The sequence below is a fragment of the Salvelinus namaycush genome, chromosome 4 (genome assembly GCF_016432855.1).
Source record: "Salvelinus namaycush isolate Seneca chromosome 4, SaNama_1.0, whole genome shotgun sequence".
Taxonomy (NCBI): Eukaryota; Metazoa; Chordata; class Actinopteri; order Salmoniformes; family Salmonidae; genus Salvelinus; species Salvelinus namaycush.
Window position 1 is genome coordinate 63,037,821 of NC_052310.1, and position 24,642 is coordinate 63,062,462.

At 41.6% G+C, this 24,642-nt stretch overlaps 1 protein-coding gene across 1 annotated transcript in view; it reads right to left on the reverse strand.

Moving 5' to 3' along the window:
• Window positions 1-19,849, reverse strand: part of LOC120046710 (transmembrane protein 150A-like) — an 87,259-nt gene extending 67,410 nt beyond the window's left edge. Inside the window, exons 1-2 of the mRNA XM_038992147.1 lie at window positions 19,785-19,849; window positions 1,353-1,400 (exon numbers count right to left, since the gene is read on the reverse strand). Of these exons, the coding sequence (XP_038848075.1) occupies window positions 1,353-1,400; window positions 19,785-19,849 (113 nt within the window). The remainder of the gene's footprint in view (window positions 1-1,352; window positions 1,401-19,784) is intronic.
• Window positions 19,850-24,642: the final 4,793 nt, after the last annotated feature.

Genomic DNA, 24,642 nt, shown 5'->3' on the forward strand with positions numbered 1-24,642 from the left:
CATTATAGGGACAATGGCCGTGAGTGCTAGAGTTTCTATTTGTAGCCTAAACATTAACTAGCCTAAACAGGGTTTGCCCTGGATCAAAAAGGGGCTTAGGTGGTGGCGTGGCAGGAGGCGTATTATAAAAAACATATACTGTAGCTCCATTATCTTTTCTGCATACTTTATATCTGGTTTTAATCGTTTAAGTTTACACTGAAAGTGTTTTTCCATCCCAAAAATGTGTTTCTAAAATTAAATAAAAAGATCTATATCTGTTTTTTACATAGGCAGCCCGGGAAAAAAATGCTTAGGCGGCCCATTCAAGGATTTCAATTATAACCAGTTAAAGTTAAAACCAGTTATAACCAGTTATTAAACTGGAACTGACAGCATTTTAGCAACAGTTAACCCACTGTTCCCTGGGCGCCGGAGACGTGGCTGCCGATTAAGGCAGCCCTCCGCACCTCTCTGATTCAGAGGGGTTGGGTTAAATGCTGAACACACATTTTAGTTGAATGCAATCAGTTGTACAACTGACTAGGTATCCCCCTTTCCCCTTAACATAGCCAATCAGAACTACAGTAGGCCATTATGCAAACAAGCCATTTTCCACAAGGGCCTGCCATCATTCACTTTGAACTTGTCTGTGTGTTGCAACATCGCAAACTACTGCAAATATGTAAATACCACGGGAGTCCTCTTACATTTGGGAACTTTTACTATGACTTTTTTTGCCTATGTTTACTGACACCGGTCATATTCAGCGGGTGTTACGCGTTCGAAAATTCACCAGTTATTCTGAGCTCTGGCACACCAAATGACACGTGCATCTGTAGCTGTGTAGCCTCCGAAAAACTATGAGGGAAAAAGTCAGCCACTCACCCACTCCTCCGATGACATGACATCCTCCTAGCTAGCTATATAACTAACGTTAGGCTTCTGTGTTTTTAGCTTGCTATATATATAGATATGCTAGCCTATTAGCCACGTTATGACTGACTTGGGATCATTGCCCCTGGTAGTTTGATTGTATTGACATTCATCAGTTTTTGTCCAAAATATTGAGTCATTGAAACTGATTTACAACCTGATAGCAACCTTTTTTGGACTACCAAGAAATGTATTGGTGAATTATATTAATCATGCATTGAACTGCATCCATCAATTCTGCCAACAATTCCTTACTGTATGTCATGGAATGTTGAGTCAAATATAACCCATTTTTAAAACCTCTTATAATGTTGGTTTTATAACATAATTCTATTTTGGACTGATATTATGATTGTCTGTCTGTTTCATATCTGCAAAGTAGTTCAAAGGCTGTCAGTTACACTTTAACACAAATGAGATATGATTTAGCTACGTACCAGTTATCCACAGGGCAGACATGCTGGTTGTACAAGGCCATAGCGTACCTGTGACGAAGAAAAGAGTTAGCCTATACATCAGACAGACAACATGGATCAGGTAAAGGGCAATGGTTAGGGTTAAACACATCAGGCAGGATGCAACACACCTGACTCAACTCATCAACTAACCATGGTCTTAAATCTGGACCACACAACTGGAACTTGAACATTTGATTACTTGAAGCATTACACTTATTAATGCCCAGTCATTCATATTAAAATATGCAACGTACTTTTGTAGGGGTGTAATCGCACATGTGCGTACGGGTATCTCGGTTCGGTCCACACTGTGAACCTGAATGAATACATAAAAAATACAAAACAAAAACACTAGACCTTTAGGCTATGCTGCATTGTAGGCCTATACCTCGAGTAAATCTGAGCTGAAAACAACTTTTCAGGCTGTTCAGTTAACTTCTCTAGGATAGGGGGCAGCATTTTCACATTTGGATGAAAAGCGTGCCCAGAGTAAACTCCTACTCCGTCCCAGATGCTAATATATGCATATTAATATTAGTATTGGATAGAAAACACTCTGAAGTTTCTAAAACTGTTTGAATCATGTCTGTGACTATAACAGAACTTATTTGGCAGGCAAAACCCCGAGGACAAACCATTCAAATTTTTTTTTTTTTTTGAGGTCACTCTTTTCAATGGGTTTTCATTGGGAATCCAGATTTCTAAGGGACCTTCCTGCAGTTCCTATCGCTTCCACTGGATGTCAACAGTCTTTAGAAATTGGTTGAGGTTTTTCCTTTGAGAAATGAAGAAGTAGCCATGTTCAGAATGAGGCTCCAGTGAAGTGTACTGTTTGTTAGAGGCGCGTGACCAGAAAGCATGCTACACATTGTTTTCCTCCGGTATTGAACACAGATCATCCCATCTTCCATTTTTATCGATTATTTCCGTAAAAAAATAGCTAAAGTTGTATTACAAAAGTAGTTTGAAATGTTTGGACAAAGCTTACAGGTAACCTTTGAGATATTTTGTAGTCACGTTGTGCAAGTTGGAACCGGTGTTTTTCTGGATTAAACACGCCAAATAAATTGACATTTTGGATATATATCGACGGAATTAATCGAACAAAAGGACCATTTGTGATGTTTATGGGACATATTGGAGTGCCAACAGAAGAAGCTCGTCAAAGGTAAGTGTAACGGATGTGAAATGGCTAGCTAGTTAGCGGGTACGCGCTAATAGCGTTTCAATCGGTTACGTCACTTGCTCTGAGACTTGAAGTAGGGTTTCCCCTTGCTCTGCAAGGGCCGCGGCTTTTGTGGAGTGATGGGTAACGACGCTTCGTGGGTGACTGTTGTTGATGTGTGCAGAGGGTCCCTGGTTCGAGCCCGGGTATGGGCGAGGGGACGGACTAAAGTTATACTGTTACATAAGGCATGAATTATATCTTTATTTCTGCGTTTTGTGTCGCGCCGGGAGGGTTGAAATATGATGGTCTGTGATTGTTAGCTGGAGTGCTATCCTCAGATAATAGCATTGTTTTCTTTTGCCGTAAAGCATTTTTTAAATCTGACATGTTGGCTGGATTCACAACAAGTGTAGCTTTAATTTGTTGTATTGAATGTGTGATTTCATGAAAGTTTAATTTTTATAGTAATTTATTTGAATTTGGCACTCTGCATTTTCACTGGATGTTGGCCAGGTGGAACGCTACCGTCCCACATATCCCAGAGAGATTAAAACAACTAGAGCCTATGTGCACGTTGCAATCAAAATTAAAATCTTAATTGGCGCATTTCAAACTGTCCTTTTGTGAGGCGCAGCCGGGAACTAGTTCTGCGAGTGGTGGGGTCGATCAACCAGAAGTGGAGGATCTTCCATCATTGTTTAAATATCTAGTTTGGGAATGTTTTGGCTTCCCAGTAGATTACAACGGCGACGGACAGAGAGTTGTGGATAAAACGTTAACAGTATTTCGCCACACTCAATGAGAAAAGCCTATGCAATTGCTAACGCCTCAAATATGTTGACACATTTACGTGGACATCACCCCAGTATACCGGAGCAAGACCGAAACGCAAAGAAACAACATCATCGCCCCGCTGCATTCAAGCAGCCCTTGGCAGCTGATTCTGACCGGGCCAAAGAAATTACAAGAGCGATAGGTAGGCTGTGTTCATATATATATTTTTTTTTTACAGTCTTTGGTTTATAGACGGATAAGCGCCCATTCTCGGTGGTTGAGAATAGGGGGTTTCAGCACCATTAGGAACTTCCCTCTTGCACCCATTCAGCAAACACAGGTAGCACCCATTACACTTCAATCATTCCCAATGTGAATGGCTATGCCTGCTACGCTATGAAACCACATACAGAGACTTACCAGTCTCAATTGATATGGTGAAAACTATGTGTGGGGAGGCAGAGGTACAGAAACTCACAGCAATACCTTTGTCAGATAACATTGTTAAACAAATAATTCATACTATTGCTAGTGTAACGGATGTGAAATGGCTAGCTAGTTAGCGGGTACGCGCTAATAGCGTTTCAATCAGTTACGTCACTTGCTCTGAAACCTAGAAGTAGTGTTTCCCCTTGCTCTGCAAGGGCCGCGGCTTTTGTGGAGCGATGGGTAACGACGCTTCGTGGGCGACCGTTGTTGATGTGTGCAGAGGGTCCCTGGTTCGCGCCCGAGGTCGGGGCGAGGGGACGGTTTAAAGATATACTGTTACACTAGCAATCAAGAGGAAATTGAAGAAGAAAAAAAACTCCCCAGATTATGCTCGCCAAATTGACGTTAGCTATGAGTGCCGAGATGCCCATGCATTGACTTTTGTTCGCTATATATGTCAGGGGATGATATTCACGATGACGTATTGTTCTGTCTCACGATTCCCAAGCATGAAATGGCACAGGGGATGTTCAGTGTGCTGTGTGGCTATATTGACGAAAAACAGATTCCATCTATAGCAGGACGGCGGGCACAAATATCATATCAATGCCAAGCGTCGGTTGGAGTGATGTAAAGCTCGCCGCCATTGAAGCAGTGGAAACGCATTCTCTGGAATGATGAATCACGCTTCACCATCTGGCAGTCTGACGGATGAATCTGTGTTTGGCAGGTGACAGGAGAACGCTACCTGCCCCAATGCATAGTGCCAACTGTATAGTTTGGTGGAGGAGGAATAATGGTCTGGGGCTGTTTTTCATGGTTCGGCCTAGGCCCCTTAGTTCCAGTGAAGGGGAAATCTTAACGCTACAGAATACAATGACATTCTAGACGATTCTGTGCTTCCAACTTTGCGGCAACAGTTTGGGGAAGGCCCTTTCCTGTTTCAGTATGACAATGCCCCTATGCACAAAGCGAAGTCCATAAAATAAATGTTTTGTCGAGATTGGTGTGGAAGAACTTGACTGGCCTGCACAAAGCTCTGACAACCTCATCGAACACCTTTGGGATGAATTGGAACGCAGACTGCGAGCCAGACCTCACTAATGCTCTTGTGGCTGAATGGAAGCAAGTCCCCGTAGCAATGTTCCATCATCTAGTGCAGGTATTCCCAAACTGGGGTACACGCAATTCGGTCAGTGGTACGCCAAATAAAAATGTAATTCACATTTTTCTTTAAATATATGTATATTATTATTATTATTCACATTTTCAAACAGTCCATTTATGTTTTCCAACAGAGCTGTACATTTCTGTTATGTTTTTTTCTCGCCTGAGTAGTCTCGTTTCACTGCCAAAAATAAAATTAAACCATCTAGTGTTCAGCGAAATAACAACACAATGTCAAATACAGGTAGCCTTGTCAAATAATTAACATCCAATCACATTAACCGTTACTCTCTCGCGGGAATTCCACTAACGGTCAGTTTGTAGCCAAACGTAGCTGCTGCTCATTCCAATTGCCCGAAAATAGATAAATGGTTTAAAAAAGTAAGACCTGCATCCATAGAGACACATACCAGCTCTACTGGTAGCACTGCTACTACCAGCAGTACTACACCTGCACCTGTCAACAACACAAGTTGTTCTGCTTCCACGAGCACATCCAATGCTAGCATCAGTAATTCTACATTTGTTGTGAGCCCAGCTAGCATGGACACTGACAGTTGTGAATCTGATGCAGCCGAAGAGCTACTGCCCCCTTACCCGGGAAAGCACTGAACAACAGACAGGGACGTTGGACCATCAAAGAGGCGCAAATATGATAACTACATTGATTTGGGGTTCACTTATATAGGGAGTAGTGCCTTTCCTCAGCTACAGTGTGTTAAATGTGCAAAAGTACTACCTCACAACTCGATTAAACCTTCACCCTTGCGCAGACATTTAGAAACAAAACATGCCAATTTGAAAAATGAGCCACGGGAGTTTTTTGAGCGAGAATTAAGATGACTTTCGAGTAGTAAGACATGTATAAAAGCAACAGATACCATTAATAAGAAGGGGCTAGAAGCATCTTATATGGTGAGCTACCGAGTGGTTAGGACAGGCAAGCCCCATACTATTGTGGAGGACTTAATTCTTCCTGCTGCTGTGGATATGGCTGGGAAAAGGCCAAAAAAACTATACAGACAATGACTTCATCAAACAACACTGTTTCACGATGCATCAGTGACATTGCAGATGTTTTGAAACAATTACTGCTTCGCATACAAGCCAGTGAATTCTATGCGTTACAGCTGGATGAGTCAACAGACGTGGCGGGCCTGGCACAGCTTCTGGTATATGTCCGTTACGTTTATGTGGGGTCAATTAAGGAAGACATCCTCTTCTGCAAACCACTGGAAACCAGGACAACAGGAGAGGATATTTTTAAAGTACGGACAGCTTTGCGACATCAAATGGACTTTGGTGGTCAAGATGTGTTGGTATCTGTGCTGATGGCGCAAAAGCCATGACAGGGAGACATAGTTGAGTGGTAACGCACGTGCAAGCAGTTGCTCCCTATGCCACTTGGATACACTGCAGCATCCACCGAGAGGCTCTTGCTGCCAGGAGAATGCCTGACGGCTTGAAAGACGTTTTGGACACTACAGTGAAAATGGTTAACTTCGTTAAAGCAAAGCCCCTGAACTCTCGTGTATTTTCTGCACTATGCAATGATATGGGCAGCGACCATGTAACGCTTTTACAACATACAGAAGTGCACCGGTTATCAAGGGGCAAAGTATTGACACGTTTTTTAACTTTAAGCTCGTCTCTCAATTTTTTCTTTACTGACCATGATTTTCACTTGTCTGACCGCTTGCATGATTACGAGTTTCTCACACGACTGGCCTATCTGGGTGATGTTTTTTCTTGCCTGAATGATCTGAATCTAGGATTACAGGGACTCTCCGCAACTATATTCAATGTGCGGGACAAATTTGAGGCTATGATCAAGAAGTTTGAGCTCTTCTCTGTCTGCATTAACAAGGACAACACACAGGTATTTTCATCATTGTATGATGTTTTGTATGCAAATATACTCAAGCTTACAGACAATGTCAAATGTGATATAGCGAAGCACCTGAGTGAGTTGTGTGCTCAATTACGCAGGTACTTTCTCAAAACGGATGACACAAACAACTGGATTCGTTATCCCTTTTCATGCCCTGCAGTCCACTTACCGATATCTGAACAAGAGAGCCTCATCGAAATTGCAACAAGCGATTCTGTGAAAATATAATTTAATCAGAAGCCACTGCCAGATTTCTGGATTGGGCTGCACTCAGAGTATCCTGCCTTGGCAAATCGCGCTGTTAAGACACTGATGCCCTTTGCAACCACGTACCTATGTGAGAGTGGATTCTTGGCCCTCACTAGCTGGAAACTAAATACAGGCACAGACTGTGTGTGGAAAAAGACAGAGACTCTCTCCAATACAACCCAACATTGCAGAGTTATGTGCATCCTTTCAAGCACACCCTTCTCATTAACCTGTGGTGAGTTATTCCCCATTTTTGATTATCAAATAAGGGTTTATATGTAAAATGGCTAAATAAAGAGCAAAATTATTGATTATTATTATATTATTATTTGTGCCCTGGTCCTATAAGAGCTATTTGTCACTTCCCCCGAGCCAGGTTGTGACAAAAACTGACACTCATTCTTATGTTTAATAAATGTATTGTATAGTGTGTGTGTGTGTGTGTCAGGCTTACAATGATGGCAAAAAAACAACATTTGAGAGTGTGCGGACCCTGGTGCTAGAGGGGGTACGCAGCTGGAGGTTGAATGTTTGAAGGGGTACGGGACTATAAAAAGTTTGGGAGCTACTGATCTAGTGGAAAGCCTTCCCAAAATAGTGGAGGCTGTTATAGCAGCAAAGGGAGGACCAACTTCATATTAATGCCCATGATTTTGGAGATCTTCGACGAGCAGGTGTCCACATGTAGTAGTCATGTAGATTAAAAGGGGCATATAAGCAGAAAATGAAAGCTCTTACAATATTCGATAATGACATTTCTCTAAAAACAGGCTATAGGCTACATGTGCACCACCAAGTCAGAACAGTCGGCTAAGTTCTGAGGGGGGTGAGGGACCAAATTCTTAGAGTGAGGCCCATGGGCTACTAACAGCTTACTACACAACATACTGTACACTTAGTAATACTTTCTTAGCTACAGTATACATATCCTAGAACTTGAAAAAAACAAGGTCGAATCATGACATCATTGACCTTCAGGTCAGAATGTCATAGCTCTAGCAATTGGCCCGAGTTCACGACTTCGAATTCCGAGTTGTAAGACCGTTCAAAACATATTTTCACAGTCCGAGCTTGTTTTTTTCCAAGTTCCCAGTTGTCTTGAACACAGAAGAAGTCATGCTGGATTGACTGTATTCAACCTCTTCTGTCCCTTGGTGTTGCGTGTGAATGTTCATCTTTTTAAGTTTGGAAAAGATACCTTCTCAGACAGATGTTTTTAATTCTTAAACCCAGACTTGGACCACACACCCTTTCCACCGAATAGCAGGCAGGGGAAGCAAAATAATTATTGCTTTGCAACGCTTGCAGTTAGCCACTCGTTCCTTCCAAACCACTCATTTTTGAATTTGCGATTTGTTATGTAATGTTTATGTCCAATGGCCGATGAGCACCGATACGTTTTATCTATAATTTCTCTTCATAAATCAAATCAAATTTTATTGATCACATACACATGGTTAGCGGATGTTATTGCGAGTGTAGCGAAATGCTTGTGCTTCTAGTTCTGACAGTGCAGTAATATCTAACCGTAATCAAACAATTCCACAACACCTACCTGTCACACTTTCATTACACATACCTGTCCCCTATTCCCACTGATTAGTACTTGTATGAGTGTGCCCTTTGGTATCCATTGGGTTGTCGACTAATGGTCCCATGTGAGTACCTGTGCTGTGTGTTTTGGGCTTTCGTGCCCTTGTGGATTGCGCAGATGATTACGGGTCTCGTCCCGTGTGACAATCATTGTGGCTAGTGTTATTTATTCGAGGTACTCCTCACTCTTGTCTGGGTTTCAACTCTGTGTTTTTGTTACGTGTTTGTTTGGTCTTTATACCGTGCCTTTACGCGGCACGCCGTAATTTGGGGCTTAATTTTAAAAAACTATTACGCATTCCTGCGCCTGCCTGCCAAATCTCTTCATTCCAACGTGACACTACCTAATGCACACATCTAAGTAAAGGGATGGAATAAGAATATATACATATAAATATATGAATGAGGCCTCCTGGGTGGCGCAGTGGTCTAAGGCACTGCATCGCAGTGCTAGCTGTGCCACCAGAGATTCTGGGTTCGAGCCCATGCTGTGCTGCAGCCGGCTGAGACCGGGAGGCTCATGGGGCGACGCACAATTGGCCCAGCGTCGTCCGGGTTAGGGAGGGTTTGGCCGGCAGGGATATCCTTGTCTCATCGCGGACTAGCGACTCCTGTGGCAGGCCTGGCGCAGTGCACCCTGACCAGGTCGCTAGGTGTACGGTGTTTCCTCCGACACATTGGCGCGGCTGGCTTCCGGGTTGGATGTGGCTTGGTGCAAATTTGCAAAATGCAAATTAATTACTTAAAAATCATACAATGTGATTTTCTGGATTTTTGTTTTAGATTCCGTCTCTCGCAGTTGAAGTGTACCTATGATAAAAATTACAGACCTCTACATGCTTTGTAAGTAGGAAAACCTGCAAAATCGGCAGTGTATCAAATACTTGTTCTCCCCACTCTATATATATACACACACACCTGTTCTGAAAGGCCCCTGAGTCTGCAACACCACTAAGCAAGGGGCACCACCAAGCAAGCGGCACCATGAAGACCAAGGAGCTCTCCAAACAGGTCAGGGACAAAGTTGTGGAGAAGTACAGATCAGGGTTGGGTTATAAAAAAATATCCGAAACTTTGAACATCCCCGGAGCACCATTAAATCCATTATTAAAAAATTGAAAGAATATGGCACCACAACAAATCTGCCAAGAGAGGGCCGCCCACCAAAACTCATGGACCAGGCAAGGAGGGCATTAATCAGAGAGGCAACAAAGAGACCAAAGATAACTCTGAAGGAGCTGCTAAGCTCCACAGCAGAGATTGGAGTATCTGTCCATAGGACCACTTTAAGCCGTACACTCCACAGAGCTGGGCTTTACGGAAGAGTGGCCAGAAAAAAGCCATTGCTTAAAGAAAAAAATAAGCAAATACATTTGGTGTTTGCCAAAAGGAATGTGGGAGACTCCCCAAATATATGGAAGAAGGTACTCTGGTCAGATGAAACTAAAATTGAGCTTTTTGGCCATCAAGGAAAACGCTATGTCTGGCGCAAACCCAACACCTCTCTTCACCCAGAGAACACCATCCCACAGTGAAGCATGGTGGTGGCAGGATCATGCTGTGGGGATGGTTTTCATCAGCAGGGAATGGGAAACTGGTCAGAATTGAAGAAATGATGGATGGCACTAAATACAGGGAAATTCTTGAGGAAAACCTGTTTCAGTCTTCCAGAGATTTGAGACTGGGACGGAGGTTCACCTTCCAGCAGGGCAATAACTCTAAGCATACTGCTAAAGCAACACTCGAGTGGTTTAAGGGGAAACATTTAAATGTCTTGGAATGTCTTGAAAGCCCAGACCTCAATCCAATTGGGAATCTGTGGTATGACTTAAAGATTGCTCTACACCAGCGGAACCCATCCAACTTGAAAGAGCTGGAGCAGTTTTGCCTTGAAGAAAGGGCAAAATTCCCAGTGGCTATAGACTTGCAGCTGTAATTTCTGCAAAAGGTGGCTCTACAAAGTATTGACTTTGCGGGGGTTAATAGTTATGCACGCTCAAGTTCAGTTTTTTTCTCTTATTTCTTGTTTGTTTCACAATAAAAAATATTTTGCATCTTCAAAGTGGTAGGCATGTGTAAATAACATGACACAAACCCCCCCAAAAAATCTATTTTAATTCCAGGTTGTAAGGCAACAAAACAGGAAAAATGCCAAGGGGGGTGAATTCTTTCGCAAGCCACTATATTCAATTACCATCACAGCCCTAACCATAACCTGCTACACAGCCAACATCATTGTCACCATATTAACAATATAGTCAACAAACTAGAACTACAAACACGTTAGTAAACCCACAATCCAATGTGTCGAATCATGCAGTTCAGCAAGCAGTTTAACAGTTACACCAGCGGGCCCTTGTGGGGAAAAAAAGCTTACCTTGACTTAGCTATCCAACACTGCTGTTGAGGCTACTGTGGACCATCATTGCAAAACCATGTGCTTTAATCAGTTATTTGGTGGCATGTGAATATATTTAGTATAGTTTTCTAAAAAGGATAACTTTTTTAATGTTTCACTGTCATTTTTTAAAATGAAATTCAGCGAGTATGGTAGTCCTCCCCTTCCTCCTCTGAGGAGTCTCCACTGAATTGTAGTAATCATGGTCGAATTACTGGGGGTAAGCTTGGGCGGAAATAGCCACAGGATGATTTTTCAATACCGTTAATACCGTTTAAACTATTTATTAGATTTTTTTTATACATTTTAATATTTGTAGCTACTTTTTCAGTAAATACCTGCAGTCAACTTGTGCAATACATTAGGATATAAAGCAGATCGCTTTCTTCATTTCACCTGTCCCCAGTACAGACGAGCCAGTCACATGTTTGTTTGTAAATAGCACAACGGGATAAAACGGGAGCAGGTGAGTCCAGCTGTGTATTGACAGGGGTTGCGTTTTATATTTAAAGTCAAAAATGTTTGTTTGCTTAAATAAAGTGATCAGGGAAGTGCAACTATAGTTTTCCTTCACAGAAAATACATTGGTGCAACATATACAGCGGAAAACAGAATTTCAATGTTATTTGACTGGCAGCCACACAAGTAAATGAGCTTACAATGAAAAAGAAAGGTATTTTTGGCTAAAACGATGCATGGCCATCATATTTCTAATGTTAATCATAGAAAGAATGTAGCCAGCTACATTTCCTAATGTTTCGCTTGAAGTTAATCTGGCATTTTACAAGAGAAAAGTGCCTACATATTAGTCAGAGCGCTGTCTGCTGATAGAATGCCCCTTTCTGAATTCTGATCCAAGTGGAGAAGTGCAACTGAAGCACAAAATGAGTCTGATGCCGAGCAGAAATTACAATAAGAAGCATTTTACATCTGAGTTCACAAAACAGGGCAAAATATTTCTTATGCGTTCATATTTTTTCCTGCGTGAAAAACACAGCATTCTGCATTAAAGAGACCCCTAATTTTTACTTATCTAAGTAAGTGGCTGAATTAATTAATAAGGTGACGTGTTAGCTTATTGTGTTAGCTTTCTGGTAATAGTGTTAGCTTTCTGGTAATTTTTTGCATTTTTTTGGCGCCCCCTTGTGTACTAAGCCGGTAATACCGTATATCCCAGTATGAGAGAAGGACGGTATGCAAATCTGGATACTGCCCAACCCTACCGGGGTCCCCCATTGATTTGGCAAAATGTGTAGAATTGCAGAAAATTTGCTGTAGAACGTTTTTCTCTCCGCCACTGTGGCCCCTCATGATTTCAGATTTTTGGTGTTGCCCATCCCTGATGCAGAATGTGCAGCTCGCACCGATGTGACCAATTCAAAATGTAACTGCACAGCCAAGTCAAAGGGTCGCAAAATGTGACTAAATGGTCGCAGTCTGGAGCCCTATTCACCGTCAGCTTTTGTCCTACTGTAGTTTGGTTTAGTATCAAACAATCAGAATAGAGAAAGCCCATTAACAACACAGCATTCATTTGTTGCCATCCATGCACTACTCATAAAAAATTTTAAGAACTTTATTATTCAGAAACATAAAATACGGCCAAATCAAAAATCTAATCAAATTTTATGCGCCAAATACAACAGGTTACAGTGAAATGCTCACTTACAAGCCCTTACCAACAATACTTTAAGAAGTTCAAAAAAAATTGTGTTAAGTAAAAAATGTAATTTTAAATTTTAAATAACAAATAATTAAACAGCAGCAGTAAAATAACAATAGCGAGGCTATATGCAGGGGGTACCGGTACAGAGTCAATCTTTTCAGTCTCCTGAGCAGGAATAGATTTTGTCGTGCCCTCTTCACGACTGTCTTAGTGTGTTTAGACCACGATAGTTTGTTGGTGATGTGGACACTAAGGAACTTGAAGCTCTCAACCTGCTTCAATACAGCCCCGTCGATGAGAATGGGGGCGTGCTCTGTCCTCCTTTTCCTGTAGTCCACAATCATTTCCTTTGTCTTGATCACGATGAGCTAGAGGTTGTTGTCCTGGCACCACACAGCCAGGTCTCGGACCTCCTCCCTATAGACTGTCTCATCGTTGTCGGTGATCAGGCCTGGCCATGCAGTCATGAGTGAACAGGGAGTACAGGAGGGGACTGAGCACGCACACCGACACCAACATACCATCAAAAACGAGAAAAATATTGTGATTTGATATTTTTGGCCAGCTCTACTAGGAACATCATGACACACAGATCACCTGAGACCAAAAACTAAATTACATTTTGGTAAACAAACACTCCACCATCTGCCTCTGAAGCCACAGCAACCATGAATAATCATCATACAGAGAGAGGGGAGAGGGAGAGATAAAAGTGAAGAGGAGAGAGATACATAGAGAGATAGGGGAGGAAGAGAGAGAGAGGGAGAGAGAGGTAAGCGATGGGAGGGAGGAAGAGAGAGGGGAGATAAAAGAGAAGGGGATAGATAGAGAGATAAGAGAAGGGGATATATAGAGAGAGAGGGGGAGATAAAAGTGAAGGGGATAAATAGATAGATGGATAGATAGAGAGAGAGCGAGGGGGAGATAAAAGAGAAAGGGTTAGATAGAGAGGGGGGAGATAAAAGAGAAGGGGATAGATGAGATAGAGAGGGGGAGAAACGTGAAAGAGAGAGGAGGATAAAAGTGAAAGTGAAAGAGGGGGATAAAAGGAGAGGGAAAGAGAGAGAAAAAGAGATAGACACTAGCTAGCCTCAAAACACCAAGTAACTGCTCCCAAAATACAAATCAGCTTGTGTACGCTGCCACACACACACACACACAAAGTGAAAATAGGACAGGTAGGTGTGAATGACAGACAAGACACAGGTAGTAATAGATTACTGAAAGTGTCCTCACCCTGCATGGGCCTCTCAGGGTTTCTAAAACATGGAGAGGACAGAGTTCGGGGGGAAAAAAAGAGCAAGAGAGTTCTCCTGCAGAAACACAATCACCACATTCACTCAACCTGAACAGTCACGCCTCACTGAGCTGGGCTGGCTAACTGTTTTCAACTAGTTTTTCCCTTTTCCTCAAACCCGTTTTTGTGAACTCATGGAGTTCTTGAAGTTAAAATAACACCAAGTGTGGTTTGGTTATAGACAATTTCTCAAAATAAAGTGCTCTTTCTTTGCCTTGATACTAGCTATATGGGCTGTATATGGTGGCACGATAATAATAGATGTGCTTACATCCGTGGGCTGAGTTGTGGTGGTGTGTGTGTGTGGTTTGGCTATAATTGCATGACTGGGAGGCAGCAGAAGGGAAAGCCATGTTTTCCTATGGAAACTTCTTGAATCTGTACATTCTGGAACACTACAAAAGAACCCAATGTCAGCCGAGACTGCAGCTTAGGTTTTGGCCACATGCATAAGACTGTTGAATCTAAAAAGGTCTTACTGCAGAAATGTCTCATGACAAATGAAACGGAGATGAACTGTCAGAGAGAGTGCTGCTATCATTTGTTGTTCTGTAATCAAATCAACATCTAAGATTTCATTCACGGAAACAAAACAGAGAAGAGTTGAATGTCTGACTATCAGTACACATTAACTTACCTCGGGATGCCTCTAGGCTATATCTAAAATGGTCAATATAATATTAGCATTTTCGGACACTTGTTTTTGGCATTTTGAAGAGCATGGAAAAAAGGCCACTGTACTGAATTGACACACAGCTCTTCAATAAAACATCAGTGAACTGAAAGGTCAATGGAAGAATCAACGTAAGAAGCTGGCTAGCTATGGGTGGACCATAAAGTCAAGTCATCGTCTAGCTCTGAGTAGCTCTTTCATGGTGCAGGGCTAAGAAGGGCTTACCGTGTGTGTGTGTGTGTGTGTGTGTGTGTGTGTGTGTGTGTGTGTGTGTGTGTGTGTGTGTGTAAGCCCTGAATAAGCACTCTGACTACCCCGGCAGCCCAGTATTTACCCTACTTCCACCCAGCCACGGCAGTGGGAGGAGGGCTTTTACGTAACAAAGCGTGCCTTTTCAATTCCGCTGCCCATTGACTGCTCTGGAAGACAGGGCAGCCTTGTGAGGCCCACTGGACAAGAAGGAAATAGGTAGGGTTGGGCGGTATCCAATGTTCATATGGTCCTTCTCTCATCCCAGGATTTACGGTATTACCGGCTTAGTATACAAGGGGGCGCCATGCACTGTCAACTGTGGGACCGTATACTGTATAGACAGGTGTGTGCCTTTCCAAATCATGTTCAATCAATTGAATTATCTAGAAGAAAAAAGAAACGCACACCTATGTAGGCGAGGTGCTGGCTAGCGGAGTAGAAAACTAGAAAATAAAGGAGAGCCGCACACTCTAGGAGCTCAGATGCAAAAATATTTAATTACCAACGTTTCGACAGGCAAGCTGTCTTCATCAGGGTACAATCACAGACCGAAACATGAAATAGAAACATGAAATAGTTGTGTGTAAGTACTATTTCAGCCAATGTTATAATGCATTCACTGGAAGGTAGTTTATTGGGGTCACGTTGCAGAAGAAAATGTTCCATAGCTTCAATACCGCCCTCGTGAGGAATATTAGTGTATAACGACTCTTTTTGGAGGCAGGCCACTCGATTTCATCTTTGCGTTATATTGGCATCGAACATGTCACCCTCCCTAGGAGAGGGGGTGACCTTGATAATTTATTGTTAAGACGAGAGGCTGCTTGGATATTTAATTTAAAGACCCTTGCTCCCTTCGGTCTTAATGTGGACTTTGATCTGAAGCCATTCTTGTGATTGTTGTGATTGTTGTGACTTTGCCATTGTGGTTGTTTGTAGGCTTGTGTGGCCTTTAGTGAGTCTATGATCGTATGTTATCCATTTGTATTAATTGTATGTTGCTCATTCTATGCCGTTTTAATATGAGTAATTAACCAATGATATTAGGCCACTGTTGGCCATGATTACAGACACCTGTGTGTCTTGACACTATATATAAACGAGTCATCCCGCAGTGTCTGTGATTGTACCCTGATGAAGACGGCTCTCCTTTATTTTCCAATCAATTGAATTTACCACAGGTGGACTCCAATCAAGTTGTAGAAACATTCAAGGATGATCAATGGAAACAGGATGCATCTGAGCTCAATTCCGAGTAAAGGTATTTCAGTTTTTTTTTTTTTTTTTATAAATTTGATAACATTTCTAAAAATATGTTTTTGCTTTGTCATTATGGAGTATTCTGTGTAGATAGATGAGTGGGAAAAAAATGTAATAAGGTATTTTTTTGTTCAATTTTTACACATTTGCAATAAAAAAAAATTACTACGTTTTTGTTTTGTTATTATGGGGTATTGTGTGTAGATTGATGAAGGCAAAAAAATAACTTAATCCATTTTAGAATAAGCCTATGACGTAACAAAATGTGGAAAAAGTCAAGGGGTCTGAATACTTCCCGAAGGCACTGTAGGTAGGAACTACCGAATGTCATTTCTGGTGAGTTTGGACATTTACAAGCAAATGTGAAGGAGAGACATTGTGCAAATGAACAAAGTTTTGGATGCATGTTTGTCTACAGGAACAACATTACTGGCTGTGGAGCAGCATGTGTACACGCTGTAGCTGTGTGGAGTCAGGAGTCGCTAGGGTAACAGGCCAGCTCGGGGAAGAGGGGGAAGGAGAAAATGAACCGAGGAAAAGAAAGAAACGCAAGGAAATCAAGATAGCAGTGGCAGCTGTACATATAACTAATCCAAAGGGCTTGACTTCTCAAATATGGCAGAAAGCTAACACAATATGATGCCCCGTCAACGTATTAATTCAGCCACTTACTTAGATAACTAGCAAGTTAAATTTACAGGTCGTGTTCATGCAGAATTCTGCCTTTTTCACACATGAAAAATGTGTGAAATGATAAAACATGATAAAACAGAAAGAAATATCTTGATCTAAAATGCTTCTTATTGTATTTCTGCTCAGCATCAGACTAATTTTGTGCTCCGACTGATGTGTAGCTACTTTTCTCCGGTACTTTTCTTTTCACTTTGTAGCCAGCCTACTTTTCTTGCTAAAATGCAACATTAACTTTAAGCAAAACATTAGGAAATGTAACTAGCTATATTTTTTTCTATGATAAACATTATAAATATGATGGTCGTGCAAAAAAATAACTTGCTTCTTCATTGTAAGCTCATTTACCCTGCCAGCCAAATAGCGTTGCACTTCTGTTGTCATCTGATGAAAATTAAGCTATTTTCTGCCGAATGTGTTGCACCAATTTATTTTCTGTGAAGGAAAACTATAGTTGCACGTCCCTGATCACTCTACTGAAATAAAAAAAACACTTGACTTTCAATATAAAACATGACCCCTCTCAATACACACCTGCTCCCCCTTTCTCCTGTTGTGCTATTTACAAACAAATAGGTGACTGGCTCAACTGTTCTGGTGAACTATGGTAACATGCTGACCAGACCACAGGCTCGCGTGTGTCCGCGTTCGCGCAAGTTGATTTTGTCCCCCCACACCAGACGCGATCAGGACACGCAGGTTGAAATATCAAAACAAACTCTGAACTAATTATATTAATTTGGGGACAGGTCGAAAAGTATTAAACATTTATGGCAATTTATCTCGCTAACTTGCTGTTGCTAGCTAATTTGTCCTGGGATATAAACATTGGGTTATTATTTTACCTGAAATGCACAAGGTTCTCTATTCTGACAATTAATCTACAGATTAAACGGTCAACCGAGTTCAATTCTAGGAATCTCTCCTCCTTCAGGCTTCTTCTTCTTTGGACTTTATATGGGGGTTGGCAACCAACTTTAAGGTGCATTACCACAACCGACTGGACTGGAGTGTGGACCTCAGTTCATCTTTCAATCACCCACGTGGGTATATGCTCCTAAAAACCAATGAGGAGATGGGAGAGGCAGGACTTGCAGGGCGTCGAGCGTCACAAATAGAACCAAGTTCTATTTTAGCGCCTAGCTACACAGACGCTCATTGATGCGCGCGAGCAGTGTGGGTGAAATGATTGAATAACATGTATGTTAAAATTTCTTTTGCAACACTCGCTCACGAGACACGAGCGGTGTGGTCAGCATGTAAGCTTCATAATGTTAAATAATGTGACAGGTGAAATGGAGAACATGATCTGCTTTATCTACTAAGGTATTGCACAAGTTGACTGCAGTTATTTACTTAAAAAGTAGCTACAAATACTAAAATGAATTGAAAAACATTTGTTTCAAAAATAGTTTCAACGGTGTTGACAGTATTGAAAAACCATCCAGTGGCTATGTCCAAATATCCCAGCATACGGTATACCGCCCAAGCCTAGAAATAGGTGAGAGGAAACTGGCAGCAACACAGCAGCCCTTCCTCTCTATCCATCTTTCCTTCTCTCAGTCTCTCCTTATTTGTGGAGGACAGGCTCACAGTAATGGCTGGAACAGAATAAATGGAATGTTAATCTAACTCATCAAACACATGTGTTTCATGTGTTTGATACCATTCCATTGACTCCATTCAGCCATTATTATGAGCCATCGTCCTCTCAGCAGCCTCCTGTGATACACTCGTATCCTGTGGACCGCTTCGTACATAAAACATTCTTCATTCAGGCTGCAAAGGCGTTGATTTAAAAAAATATATATATATTAAATATGCGTACTTTCTTTATGAAACACCATTTTACACCACCATGCTACTTTACACCATGCTACCATCACCATGACTAATGCTAATTCCTGACATTGTGTACAGCATTCAGACCAGGGGTAAAAAACAGACTGCTGCAACCTGATTGTCTGAACGCAACATCCGGGACTAGCATTTAGCCACTAACCAGACCAGACAGACCGGACCGGACACGTCGCGTGCGCGAGCCTCGCAAAATAAATTTAGAAATCCATGTTATTCAATTACTGCGCCAACAAACGTCTGCTTTACCAAGGGCTAAAATAGAAGTCAGTCCTATTTCTGACGCAGATCGCGCTGAAAGTCCTGCCTCTCCCATCTCCTCATTGGTTTATAGAAGCAGGTACCCACGTGCCATCTCCTCGTTGGTTATACCCACGTGGGTGATTGAAAGACGAACTGTATTGCCGTTGTCGTGGTAATACTATGAAAGTGTAGATGAGATCACCATATAAGTTCAAAGATGAACAAGCCTGGAAGGAGGAGAGATGACTAGAAAGATTCGGTTGGCCATTTTATGTGTGGATTAATTGGTGGAGTAGAGGACCTTGTGCAGTTTATGTAAAATAACAACTCAATGTTTATATCCCAGGACAAATTAGCTAGCAAGTGCAAGCTAACTAGATAAATTGCCATACATGTTTAATGCTTTTCGACCTGTCCCCAAATTAATGTCATTGGTTCAGAGTTTGTTTTGATATTTGTGATCGGGTTTGGTGTAGGGGGACAAACAAATGTATGCACGATGGCACACGCGCGCAGCAGGTATTGGTTCCGTGTTAAATGGTGATGGAAAATGGTGTTTCATAAAGAAAGTATGCATTTTTTTTTATTATCCACCATCTCCTCATTAAATCAAGGTAAGGAGGAAATCGACACCTTTGCAGCCTAAAATGAGAATGTTTTATGTAGTACCTGTCCACGGGGGATAGGAGTGTATAGCTGGCTGCATACGTTCCCTTTGGGCAGTACAATGAAACTGCTCAATATCCCCACCTGCCTGCCTTTGGGTTCAAGCCTAGATTAAAACAAAAACAAAGAGGCACTCACACAACCCAAATTCCAGTGATGGTCAAGGCAGGCAGACTGACAGGTAGTATCGCCCAAAAAGACATGTCCACTCCCTGTCCTGTCTCTCCGCTTCGGGAATCCGTCTTCTTCTTTCTCCTCGTCCTTGGCCAAACTTGCACTCTCCTCTCATGAACTACCATTTAACTCAAGGTAACTGGCAGCTGCATCTCAGCCGGTTTGTTCGTGACTTTGGCCCCAAGTTGGGTGCGAGGAAAGGGAGAGAGTAAAGCGCGACGTGTCCCGTCTAGAAAGAGGAAAAATGTATAAATACTCATCATCATCGTGTTGTCACTATTGGCTATCATGATCAGGTCCGAACAGTTAGCTATTTTAGCCGCCTGGTTTAGTGTAAACACACCAGATGATCAGCTTTTCGACACTTTCGCAGCAAAATGGCAGAATTTTATGTGCAACATTTGCATAGCTTCAGTTAGAGGTTTGATGCGGAATTCCCTAGATATAAACTCTAGCAAATTGTTACAGGAAATAAAGAGAAGATACATTGGCAGTATATCACTTTTTCCCTTTTCGATTAGAATCAAGTTTTTCGCTCTCACCTTTTGTTTCTTCTTGCTCGTCTGAGCGCCTTCAGCTAGCTGCAACACCTCTGTCAAAAGACAATCCAATGATGGTCACCTTTTAACGAGGGAAATCTCCGGTGTTTCTCAAGAAAAACTAAGGTCAGTTAATTCAACGATGCAGTTGCAATAGTTCATCAAATATTTGGGTAGTTTTAAGTCCTCCTTGTCTGTTTTTCTTCTTTGAATGGGACAATTTGTTTTTTTCTAAGGGCACAGACAGTGTGTGGCGGGGTCAAAAAGCATCAAAGCGATCCAGCCAGCTGTTGAGCTGGACTCCTCCCACAGACGCGAGATTGAGTGGATTCAATTTAACTCACCAATGTGCGCCGGTTGGAGTAGATGTGCAGAAAATGACTGGAAATCCAACGGCCATAAAGGACGAACTCCGGTCGCGTGAACTAAATCAAGTGCAACTATGGGTTTTCTCGCGCCTCCAATGCGTTGACGTTCCAGCCTGCATTTTCTCTCTTGGGAAAAGTAATTAGACCTATTTGCTTTGTTTGTTTGTTGTTCCTAATTTTTTGTTTGTTTGTTGTTCCTAATATTTTACTCAATCATATTGTAATGAAACAGCACACGCAGGGTCGTTACAATATTATTATCATTACTCTTGGAATGACATTGTTGTTACTCAGTGTATTAACTAGACCTAAATCCCAATTACCCTGTTGGGCATGCATGCCTTGGGATAAATATTCTTGATACCATGGTGTGTCTCAATAGTCTGACCCCCTCTCATCATCTGCTTTCAGTCCAATATTTTGAAGGAAAGGAGACCTTCAGGTCAAACCAAATAGGTAGCAGGAAATAAGCATAGCATACTAGAAGTTGCACAGCTGTATCATGTACATTACATCTAAATCCGTAGGGAATCCATTTTAACACATTCATCCATCATCAATATGACTAGGTTGAAAACTAGCTCTCAGGAATCCAAGAGGCCATACCCATTCGAACCATTGACCACAGCACGGCAGATGTTTGTCTGGGGACTATATGGGTGAAGATTTTCTGGAACTCAACTTGCTGTTGCTAAAAATATGGAGATTTCTGTGCATGCGAGATCCACTAGCCTACCTCCTTTCAGCTGCTCCACTTGTACACAAAACAATTTGAACAAACATAGTTATTTGTCTGTTGAAACAGTAGGCTATTGCAAACATAAGCACGACACAAACAGGTTGTCTAGCAATTTCATGTTATTTTTTCAGGAGGAGAGTTACATGCAGTTATTTAGGCAAGCTACTGTATATCAAACAAGCAAGACACACATAGAAAAAAACGCTCATTGTTTTTGCTGCAATGCAATTTGTAGACTGCGTCTAGCTTGTGCTACGGCAATATCCATTACAACAGACTTAGAAGGTTGTAGCCTTCATATACACTTAGTGTACAAAACATTATGAGCACCTGCTCTTTCCATGACAGACTGACCAGGTGAATCCAGGTGAAAGCTATGATCCCTTATTGATCAGTGTCAATGAAGGAGAGGAGACAGGTTAAAGAAGGATTTTTAAGCCTTGAGACAATTGAGACATGGATTGTGTATGTGTGCCATTCAGAGGGTCAATGGGCAAGACAAAATATTTAAGTGCCTGGGTTTTTCATACTCAACGCTGCTGGGTTTTTCATGCTCAACAGTTTCCTATGTGCATTACGAATGGTCCACCACCACCCAAAGGATATCCAGTCAACTTGACACAGCTTTGGGAAGCATTGGAGTCAACATTGGCCAGCATCCCTGTGGAATGCTTTCGACACCTTGTAGAGTCCATGCCCCAATGAATTGAGGTTGTTCTGGGGGGGATACTTAGTTTCCAGAGGGCGGGGGTGAAAATTCTGTCCTATTAGAGTTCGCCAGCTTGTAGTCCTAAAACCCAGAAATGAGTTATCTCTGGTTCGTTCAGCCATTCCTATTGGGAAAATTAATAGGGAAAGAGGTTAACACAGGTTAGCACAGGCTTAGGTATTCATAACTGGTTGTCTGCGTGGATGGTCCTATTAGAGTTCGCCAGCTTGTAGTCCTAAAACCCAGAAATGAATTATCTCTGGTTCGTTCAGCCATTCCTATTGGGAAAATTAATAGGGAAAGAGGTTAACACAGGTTAACACAGGCTTAGGAGATCTTATATGTTTTGTTCTGAGATAATATCAATTAGTTAACATGACCTTTATGAATTATGAAGCCTTTACTGTATGTGCTTTTTTTGTTACATAAATGCTTCAAAATTCACAAAAAGTAACATTAGCTGATGAAGATTATATCATAGAACGAAACGTATAAGATCTCCTAAACCTGTGTTTACCATAGACCTTATTTTCGGCGTTTATCCAAAAACCCTAGTTTGTTAGTGCCTACAAAAAGAGCGGAGTTAGTGCCTACTATTGCTCTCTATGTAGACAGGAATTTGAGACAATATATCCACAGGAAACATAGCTGCAGGAAGTGAGGGTGCTGCAGCACCCCCTGAAAATTATGAATAAATATATATATTATACACATTTTTAACACATTTTTGCTTCATGTGATAGTTGGTTTAATTAATAATACTTTCCTGTGGATATATTGTCTCAAATTCCTGTCCATATAAGGACCAACCACGCAGACAACCGGTAGAGTAAGTTCAAATGTAATTTTATTCAACATTCCGGCTTGTGGAGGACCTGAGAGGACCATTTCAAGAATCAAATTTAGAAATTCACCTGTCTGGTCCCCACTCCCCAAGCAAGGCCAATGTGTACAAAAGTCCTGACCAATGTTCCTTCTGCGCTGCACACGTGCGCCACGCACCTCATCCAGGGCCATCCTGCGCAGAATAAATGCATGGTATGCAGAAACACAAGTGATTGAATGTCACTGAGTTCGCCCCATTAGTTTGCACTATATAATCAACTTTTTTCTGTGATCGAATCAACATTATATCAGTCCCTTTTCAATGCAACAAAACAAAACAAATCCAACTTTGTAAAACCGAGTCTATGATTTTGTTATAGGCAAAGCCAGAGCACAATGGAGTAGAATTCTATTGGCGGGGGTAGCCCACCAGCGGTCTTTCAATCATCTGTGAGTGAATGAGGTTTTCAGATCAGAGCACAGAAGTGTGCACATTTGTTGATATTCTTTGTTAGTTAGCCAGTTATTAGCCCCCTTAAAAATAAGTATAAGCCAGTAATGGGGAGTTACCTCTTCCTACAAGAGCACAAAACGTGCAGGCTCCATTTCAAGCTGTCTTTGAAAAGCCAGTCAGGTAAAACGCTTGTCTTAATTAAAGGGGCAGTTTTGTATTTTTAGACAGGCTTGAATTTGCAAATAAGCCAATAGGCAGAGTATGGTATGGTAATAATAATTAATTGTATTTTGTAAAGTGTTTTCTTGCATCATACTGTCACACCCTGGCCTCTGTTATATTGATTTTCTTTATTAGTTTAGTTAGGTCAGGGTGTGACATGGGATGTTTGTGTGTTTTGTCTAGTTTAGGGTGTGTGTATTGTTTAGGGGGTTTTGTATAGTGTATGGGGTTGTGTTCAGTAGAGAGGTTTAGGAAAGTCTATGGTTGCCTGGTTTGGTTCTCAATCAGAGACAGCTGTTTATTGTTGTCTCTGATTGGGAGCCATATTTAAGGCAGCCATAGGCTTAAGGTGATTGTGGGTAATTGTCTATGTCTAACGTTAGTAGCTGTGTGTGCACTTTCGTTTGTAGCTTCACGTTTGTGGTTTTTTGTATTAGTTTGTATATTGTTCGTTTCGTCTTCGTATCTAATAAAAGAAGATGTATTCATATCACTCTGCGTATTGGTCCGATCCATGCACCTCCTCAGACGAGGAGGAGAACGAACGTGACACATACAATACAATACAATGCAATTTACAGTCACCTATTTGGCCCATGGTGTTGCAGACCAATTAAAATTGTATGTCAAACCCTTCATAATGTAGGAACTTATTTTTTAAAGTCTCATGCAATGTAGGCCTACATTGAGCAACACATATAGGCTACTGAAACCTATATCATAGAAATCAAAAGCTATTTCCATGTGAAAATGTTTGGGATTTGCTCCATTGGTTTTGTTGGTCTACCTTACTTACTGCTCAAATAGCCACCAATGTCAGTGGTTAATTTGAGCCAACAGGATCCGGCACCTCTCAGATTTGACTTTATTTGTTCCGGCACCTATTTGCCCGCATCCGGTCCCTCCCGCGGCATGACTTATTCATTGTTTCCCTGTTCGAACTGTAGACATTCTAATAAAAGTGAT